Raw genomic sequence first — 9,213 nt, forward strand, 5'->3', positions numbered from 1 at the left:
ACTAGAATTGATGCCTTTCGGACTCACCACTTTGATTTGGTAATAAAGGTTCTCGTGTTCTTGTCTACCAAACGAAAAGCAATCTTGCTTTGCGGACTGGTGTTTTTAGCCTTTACGGTTTTGCTTTTCCGTCTCCGCCGATGGTTGATGACAGTGGAACTTGATGCCTCTTGCTTTTACCATCCATTTCTTTTCTACTGTTCAGAAGTTATCCCCGCGGTTGGTATGAATACCTAGCTCTTCGTTCCTCCATTCATTACTTCTTCATGAATTAATATAGCAGAACGCAGAGATCTAGCTAGTTGTTCTCGAGATGAAGCAGCATTAGGACTGACAAGGTATGGTCGAAGATGGAACTCTTCTCTGGTATGTAATTCCTATTTGTAGCAGGCTTTTAACTGCATGTAGTGCAGGAGGTAGGAGTTTCTTTAAAGACAGAACATCGTATAGTTTTAGAATTGCTTAAGAAGAATGAACATGAGTTTCTCACAAATTGTACATTTTGGTGGATTCTTAAAAATCATGGACACCAACGAGACTTGGCAAAACATAAACAGAACATGTTTGAGTGTAGAGATAAGAACAAATTTTAAAGCAAGGGAGAGGAAAGGAAAAGAAAGCTCCAGGAAGTCTGTCTTTCTCTTTTCTTCTCTCTTTTACTATTCTGAGTCAATTCGCGTGTTTAAGCTTTTATATAAGATCACAGAGTAAGAGTTTCTACATAAAATCCCCTGCTTTCTGTACGGCCTCTCATCAGCATGAGACAGAATTAGAGCCGTTTCTTACATTAATATTGAAGGGTCCATATTAAATCTCGGGCTAAGTTGCAACTCAAAAGCGGAGTGACCATGATTCCGTTTCATATTGAAACTCAGCTCAAGGCGTAAAATCCAGGTGACAATAAAGTTATTTCAAGGAAAAAAAACAGATAAAAGGAAGTAGTTATTTGGCTGAAAATCGACTGAACCGGTCCCCTCGTAGACCCAATAGTCCAACAACAGTATCTTTTCTCTTGAGGCTGAAGTCTGAAGTGTTTGTTCTTTCTCTTGCGGAGATTTCGGTAACAAAATCTGTTGTCCGGCCAAGGGAGATTGAAGGAATCCTCGTCCAGATATACTTTCCGAACTGGGTCCATGAGAGCCATTAAAACACCCTTAAACGGAAGAATATAACGTAAGTAGAAACGGTGAAGACAACATCTGCATTTACGTTTAACAGCAGAATCAGTAAAAACAGAAGCATTTAATCAATTACAGATAGCAGAGGAGAGCAAATGCTAGACAACAAAAACTATTGAATGGCACGCGCAAATTGCATGCACATCGATTGCCCACTCAGAGAATCCATTTGCCTTTTCAGAGTGGTGTTTCTCCCTGTTCAGGATAAGTATAACGTTTCAGTTTCTTCTCTCCCCTGACAAGGCGAAAGTGGTACTATTTCTAGATGGTATGGTCTCATCAATGAGATTAAACCTCTTCTCATCTACTCATTCACAAGTGTCGTTTGTTCGCACCTGTGGCAGCGTCAGGAGGTGTGTGTGTGTATATATATAGCCAAACCTTCCCTCTGTCTCAGAATCGTCTTCTTCAATTCCTCTGCCTTTGTAACTGAAGCAGCTTCAAGCAGTGCGTCAAGAGTCTTCTGCAATCTGTATTGCATGGTGAGTTAAAAAGGGAAATATCTCCCACTCTCTTCTGATATTCATTTAGATGATAGTGCCTATTCAGAGACGAGAGACACCCACCCCAGATAATTGGATGAATGATCGTTAAAAAAAAATGGGGATGATTACATGCTCCAGTCTTTCGATTCCGATCATATAGAATTTTGATCTGTTTTTCGCATGCTCTCTCATCGTTTCGTGGGGTTGATAGATTTTTAATTGCTTAAGAGGATTCAGGCATTAAGCATTGAAGCATGTGGTCTTCAAAGTTATTTATAAATGTTCTGGGATTTAATGATCGTGCAGCTTAAAATTAGATTTTCACGCTGTAATTAACCCATCTTTTGCTCGTTTTAGGATGGGGGAGGTTATTTTAACTCTTAATGTGATTGGAAAACTTGTGGCAGTTTTGTTGATGATCAGTATCTGACTTTTCTATTATTTTACTGAATTCATTGTTCATATCAATTTGTCTTCTCACTGGAGTCCAGGCACAAGAAATGGACATCGAGAGGGACGGGTATGTGGATTGGAAAGGAAAGAAAGTGACCGCAGCAAAGCAACGAGGAGTGGTGGGTGCCACCATTGTTTGCCGTAAGCCTTCATCAACTATCTTAATCCTTTGCTCTTACCGCAACTTTACTCATGTAATTCGCCGTTAAAGCCCTGGACAAAAAAAGCTTGAAGCCTGAGACTCTCTGGTTTTGTAACCGCAGTGGTGGAGGTATTGGAGAATATGGTTTTCATTTCAAACGCCTCAAACCTGGTGACATACTTCCATTCATTCATGCACTACTCTCTGGTCCGATCCGCCAACCTGCTTACCAACTACATGGGCACTTCGTTCCTCCTGTCCTTGTTTGGGGGTTTCGTTTCTGACACTTTCTTCACCAGGTTCTCCACCGTGATCCTATTTGGTCTTATCGAACTCACTGTAAGCTTCCTCTCTCCTCCACCTTCTTCAATTCTTTTTGAAGCATTTATATCGATGACCAGAAAAGTCTGCACGTAGCTTCGGCAGACATGCCTTATATATCTGATACATTTCCTCTTTTTTTTTTTTTTTTGGGTAGAAAGTAGATACCATAACTCCGGTGTATATTCTAATCTTAAGAACTTTGTTCTACTCCTTACATGAGCTTGTTAAGATATATGTTACTTGAACTTGTTAATGTTATTTGAAATGGCCATATCCTCACCTTTTGACAACTATTGAAGTTGTTTCTAAAGATGAAGTTCTCATACATAATCAAAAGTATGTGTCTCTTGATCTAACCACTCAAATATGTAGCTACTTGATCTAATGGTTAGTATCAGTAATTGTATGATTTGATAGTTCATATTAATAATCGCTCGATTTGATCATTTAGTTCAATAACCCTCCATATGATGGTTCGACTCGACAGTTATAATCCATATCCACACAATAGTCGGATCATTTTGATCGATTTGTAAAAAAATGTATTTACTTAGACCCATATGTGTGACATGCAACGCCAATGTGCATATACAAGTGTACATGTGTATGTTTGTAGCAAGCATGATCATGTGCTAGACCTTGTACACCTGCGTGCATGTGTGTCTCACACACAACCAAGATAGGGGATAGTGTTGAAGCATATAAACCTTTTGCTCCTCTCTTGTGCTCATATATTCAAATGTTTAAAAAAAAAACTTAACAGCAAAGACATGTTTGAGGTTTTTTTCCAGCATGGTTACTTGGACCCAATTGGTAAGGAGACTATCACACATTCGCACCTCTCTCATGTTTGAACTTCAGGGATTTGAATAGAAATATTATAGGAGAGGAAACGAAGGGGAGATTGGTTTGAGCCATTAACGTGTTGATTAAGATTATGAGAGGAGAGAACTGGCTCCATTTGTCATGCCATAACACAGGTAGTATAAGAAAGTTTCACTAAAAAGAGTGCTGTAATGGAGGTTAAATACACTAAAGAGGATGAAAAAGAGAGAATAAGAATGCTCGTGTCATAGAGCAGTTTCAGGAAAAGTAGGATTGAAAGAAATGTGGGAACAAGAATTTCCCAAGGAAAGAAGGATTGCTTTTGGCTCTAGATTCCATATTGAAAGCTGATTGGAAGTGATGCTATCTTGAAAATCCTTAAGATTTTGGTAAGATGTTTCTCCTTGATTAGCTGATGTAAAGATGGTGCGTGTTCTGAATTGTTGCTGTTTTTGTAAAATGGATTTTTAACTTCGCTGAATTGTCTATCGTTTAAGACGATTTCCAAGTAAATGAAAATCTCCTTATTCTTGGAGGAACAAGCTACTGTAAGTATGTTCGTTATTCACTTTCTTTCACCAGGGACTTGTCATGTTAACTATTCAAGCACATTACGAAAGGCTCCGGCCGGTCCAAGGAAAAGGGCCGTCATCTTCTCAGGCAACGATGCTTTATGCTGGACTCTACGCCATGGCCATTGGAGTGGGTGGCGTCAAGGCTTCTTTGCCGGCGCACGGGGCAGACCAGCTTGACCACTCGAACCAACGGCTCGTGTCGACATTCTTTAATTGGTTCTTCTTCTGCCTCTGTTGTGGAGGCATGCTAGCCGTCACTATAGTGGTCTGGGTCCAGGACAACGTGGGCTGGAAATGGGGTTTTGGGATCTCGGCCATCGCCTTATCCCTCGGCCTTACCATCTTCGGTGCCGGCCTCCCTCTGTACAGGCATAAAACACCTGTTGGGAGTCCAATAACCCGGATTGTAAAGGTTATTAATTAACTCGCTCTTTCCACAACTTCAACTAATGTACTGATTAGTTTACACCTGACATACCCCTTATGGTCTGTGTAGGTGTTGGTGTACTCAGTTAAGAACAGGAAGGCTTCACCGCCAGAAGTAAATGTAAATTTCTTGGGAGGGAAGTCTAAGTCTCGGTTCAGGCAAGATTTTAATCCTAATTTCTTTCCTTTGGCACTACAGAAACAACTCATGTCTCGAATCCCAAACTCAGAACCGAAGTTGTAGCTGTGATGCAGGTTTTTGGACAAAGCTTTGGTGAGGGATGGGATTAGCGAGAGCGAGGTGGAGGAAACAAGGACTTTCCTATGTCTCCTTCCCATATTCGCAAGCACCATTATGATGAACTGTTGCCTCGCCCAACTCATGACCTTCTCCGTGCAACAAGGCCTTGCCATGGATCGAACCCTTTCCGGTGGGTGGAAAATCCCCCCTGCCTCACTCATAGCGATCCCACTTGTTGTCATGCTCATCGCTGTCCCACTCTACGACAGAGTTATCCTCGTCTTGGTCAGAAAGTTCCTGCACAAGGAGGCTGCAGTCCAGCCGCTTACCCGGGTTGGTATTGGCCTCATCCTTGCATCGGCATCAATGGCAGCTGCCGCAGTTGTGGAGGCCAAGCGACGCGGGGCTGCCCAAGAGTCGGTGGAGCTCAGTGTGCTGTGGCTAGGGTGGCAGTACCTTCTACTCGGGGTCTCCGACATGTTCACGTTGGCAGGCATGCTGGAGTTCTTCTACACGGAGGCGCCTCACAGTATGAGAAGCGTTTGCACAGCGCTCTCATGGTGTTCTACCGCCATGGGCTACTTCCTCAGCTCTTTACTGGTTACAATTGCCAACGCTGCCAGCGGGCGGTTTGGGAAGCACCGGTGGTTGGGGGAGGAGAATTTGAACGAGAGCCGGCTGGAGCTCTTTTACACACTTCTCGCTGTGCTTAATTTACTAAACTTCTTCAATTACATGTACTGGGTAAAATGGTATAGAGGTTAGAGCAGTTTTGGATTATGATGACTCTTCAGGCTTGAATACAAGATAGAAATAACCCTGTGGCTTCTTTGTTGTCTTTGTTGATCCTTGATCTTCCTAATAAGATTTGGCTGATGTAAATGAGGTCAGAAGTCTCTGGTATTACTCAAGATTGTTACCTTCTACACATTAGAATGTGAAGGAAGTTTAATGACTTTGACAACAGTGGGGAACTATATGATGAACTCCAGTTGAATTTCCTATAATCCCATTCTAACCTAATGTGGGAATGTTGATTGGCATTGTTTGACAAAAATCAAGAGAAAAACCTCTTGATTGAGTTGATTAAGCAAACCAATATCAACATAAAAAAAGCCTAAATCAAGAAAATTTGGATCCTTAATCAAGAGAAAAGAGAGAATACAAGATCAATCTAATGAAAAGATGGGTAACTGGGAGATGATTTGCAAATTCTCGAAGTTCCCTTTGATTATCCATAAAACACCCGTTGGAAGTCCAATAAACCGGATTATAAAGGTTATTAATTAACTCTCTCTTCCCACAACTTCAACTACTGGACTGATACCGAGTTCACCAAAATCTTCAAACTGAATTTTATTGGTATGCTGGCCGCCATCGCCCATCGGTTTTAGCAATTCTCTGCTTGTAAGAACTCAAGCACTCCTCTCCTCCATGGCATCCAGATTGCCACAAATAGTTCTTCTTTGCAGTAATTAGCTGGTGTAAGATCGGGAAGCAATCCTCGGCTTCTTCTGCATTTGAAGGAATGATGGATAAGGCTTAGCATATCGTCATCTACTGGCAGCATTCCTCATGTCCATTGCGGATAGCCGTGCTAGAGAAGGTACCTCCTCCATAAGAAGTTATCCTAGTTAAATAGAGCATATGTATCTTTCTGGGCATTGCTTTAGTTTTGCCCACCAATTGTTATTTAGCTATGTTGACGTAATTTTCTTTGTTCTGCTTCTATATTTGGCTAGGGTCTGTTGTAGTCCTCTTCCTCCCAATAAAATCCCATTCATTTTCTAAAAAAAAAAAAAAAAAAAGAAGAAAAAAACTGTGAGATCTAAAAGAGTAAAAGAAGATTTTTCCACTGTAATTTTTGTAAACATCTTGATTTCCTGTGGATTTTTCAAGAATATTTGGGGTTTCTCATATAGCTTAACTTAAAATAATGAAAAAGTTATATCTTGAGTTACTCATAAAAATATAACTAGAAAGCAGATGATTTCAAGTTTTCAACCCACCAAATATTACAAAAGCTTGCCAATGCATTTAGAATTAAGAACAAGTTCAATTTTGAATCTGCTCGAGGGTTTTTGCAAATTCGTGAAAGAGAGATGCAAAAAGTACTGGGGGGGGGGGGGGGGTTGGGTTAGTCAACAAACTGGAAATTTGATCTTCATCTCATGCATCTACATGATTTTCATCTTCGAAATGGGTGTTAGTGTGGATAAGTTCATGTTCAAAATCTTCGAAATAGGGTGTTAGTGTGGACAAGTTTATCTTCATCTTTATCTTCGAAATTGAAATGGGGAAATCGAACGAAATCGGAAGGTATTTTGGAGGAAAGGAGAATAGCCAAAAAAAGAAGGGAGTGGGAGACTGAAAGGGAGAAGAGAAGGAGAAGAGAGAGAATAAAGGGAGGTCCAGAGGGATAAGAGAGAGAGAGAAGCGAGAGAGAAAAACGGAGAGCAAGTCCGAGAGAAGAGAGGGAGGCACGAAGACTAGTGAGGGGGTACGAGAGAGACGACCGAGAGATGGAGGGCGAAGACGAGAGGGAGCAGAGACGGAGGCCGGAGACGAGAGTCCGAGAGAAGAGAGAGAGCAGCAACATCGGGGGCACAGGGAGGTGAGAGAGGGGGTGCGGGAGAGGGAAGAAAAAAGGGAAATGAGGACGTGCGAGAGAGGGGGTGCGAAGAGAGAGAAAAAAAAAAAAACCACCAAGCGGCGCGCATCCTTCATCTCGAAGAAGATAAAAAATAGTCTTCAACAAGATGAAGGATTTTAAAACGTGGAGATGAAGGACCGCTTCATCCCCAACATCCAGATGAAATGTCATCTGCGCTCCACTAATGACTTCAACTGATGAAGGGCATCATGCGGTTGATCTTTATCTCGGACTTCATTGTGTTAGACTCTGCTCTGTCCACTATACAAAAAAAAAAAAAAAAAACTCATCTCCTACTCAAAAAGCATATATAAGTTTCAAAACTAGAAAAGGATGAATCAAGAACCCAGTAGGCACTATACACCAGAAACTCAACTGCCCACCTTAAAAGCAGACGTAGGCTAAAAACAGCACCATAAGTAAGGATAAATGTTAGCAGCGAAGTTCTGATGTCTGGTGGGAAACATAGTGGGAGCGAACGCCGTAGTGAAAACTTCCTGTCTCCACCCATTAATATGGAGATGTTTCTCAAAAAGGAACCACCATATAATTAATGTACCATAACTCTATAACCCTACAAAAATTCTGGCAGTGATGAAGTAGGGAAAGCACGAATGGTTGTCACCGGTGCTGATAATGAATACCGCCTTGGCCATAGCGAAAGTGAGCAGCAGTAAGAGCAAAAAGCTGGAATTTCCATGAAGATTTCAGTGTAAAAGAAACTGTGAAGTGTAAACAGATAAAGAGGCAGGCAAAGACGAGGCCTCGTTAAGAGTTAAAAAACATAACATTAAGAGGCCCGTAAGGCAAGGAATCAGTAGGGATTAATGGCGCACCTGCAAGGGCAGACCAGACCCACCACACAACGGGAAATGAATAAAGGACACGGCGACGGAGCTCCTACATTGCCTAAGTTTGAATGGGAAAGTGGGGGAGAGGAATGTCCTTCTCATTCCAAACAGAGAACTCCCAATTACGAGTGTTACTGTAACAGAGGGAAAGAAAAGAAAAAAGAAAGAAAAAAGACGACGAGAGACAAGGGAAGGAAGGAAGGAGAAGACACACCATCAAGAGTGGACTCAACGAGGAAACCACATGATGTAGGACCCCAACATGTGAGAGCTAGCGTTCCTTTCCCCATCTCTTCATCAGACACAGGCTGGACTGCGAACAAACCTCAAATTATTGTAAAGAAGAAAGGCATCTCATCCCCTCCCCTCCCGGCATTATTCCCTATTCACAACCTCAGTTTGCTGGAGGGAAAAACCAAAAACAAAAAAGCCCCTTGGCCCAATCCAAACCTTTAAAATTTAAACTTGTCCACCGCACCCGGACAAACGGATAGAAAGTAGAGACGACGTGGCGTCGAATATGCCTGCTGCTTACTGACCATACACGTGGTGAGATTTAACGTCCGTTTCAGCACCAAAGAGGAACGCGATGCTTTTGAGCTTTCCACCCTAATTGTACTCTTAGTACACGTGGCAGACAGATTGCAGCGTCTCCAAAGTCTTCAACTTGTCCATGTCAAAGCTGAAGATTCCAAAACGTCAGTCCAATACTTTCAATTGATCTATGCTGATCGCCCTTTGGAAGTGATTCCTGGGTTTGGCTGGTCACTCGTGACTCTCATCTGATGGACTTCTTCCCTTCTCCTCTTCTCTTTGGGAATGTGATTCCTCGGCCACTTCCCAAGTAAAAACAAAAGGGGAAGGGGAGACTGAAACGCTTCTGTTCATTCCTTTCTTGCCGGCTTTCCATTACTACTTTATAAAAAAAGCGTAACAGTGGGACTATCTGCGGTCCCTGTTAGGTTGGAATTTGAGAATTTGGGCTAATCCACCAACCTTCTTTCTATCAATTAGTAAATGCACTTCTTATCACTATTTGATGGAAATTTTAATACAGATG

At 41.9% G+C, this 9,213-nt stretch overlaps 1 protein-coding gene across 2 annotated transcripts; it reads left to right on the plus strand.

Moving 5' to 3' along the window:
* Positions 1 to 279: 279 nt before the first annotated feature.
* LOC137958571 (protein NRT1/ PTR FAMILY 4.2-like) lies at positions 280 to 5,614 on the plus strand. Of its 2 annotated transcripts, none has more exons than XM_068805646.1 (6): positions 280 to 338; positions 2,155 to 2,257; positions 2,380 to 2,597; positions 3,990 to 4,394; positions 4,479 to 4,567; positions 4,664 to 5,614. In XM_068805646.1, exons 2-6 carry the CDS (start codon positions 2,164 to 2,166, stop codon positions 5,412 to 5,414), a joined length of 1,557 nt encoding a protein of 518 aa, XP_068661747.1. In that variant the 5' UTR covers positions 280 to 338; positions 2,155 to 2,163; the 3' UTR covers positions 5,415 to 5,614. The 2 variants fall into 2 exon arrangements, with proteins under 2 accessions (XP_068661747.1, XP_068661741.1); XM_068805640.1 differs by lacking the exon at positions 280 to 338 and adding an exon at positions 1,597 to 1,660.
* Positions 5,615 to 9,213: the final 3,599 nt, after the last annotated feature.

This window comes from Aristolochia californica, unplaced genomic scaffold (assembly GCF_029961685.1).
Source record: "Aristolochia californica isolate CCGP_79_NKW_82.1479 unplaced genomic scaffold, dmAriCali1.0.hap1 SCAF_1, whole genome shotgun sequence".
Taxonomy (NCBI): Eukaryota; Viridiplantae; Streptophyta; class Magnoliopsida; order Piperales; family Aristolochiaceae; genus Aristolochia; species Aristolochia californica.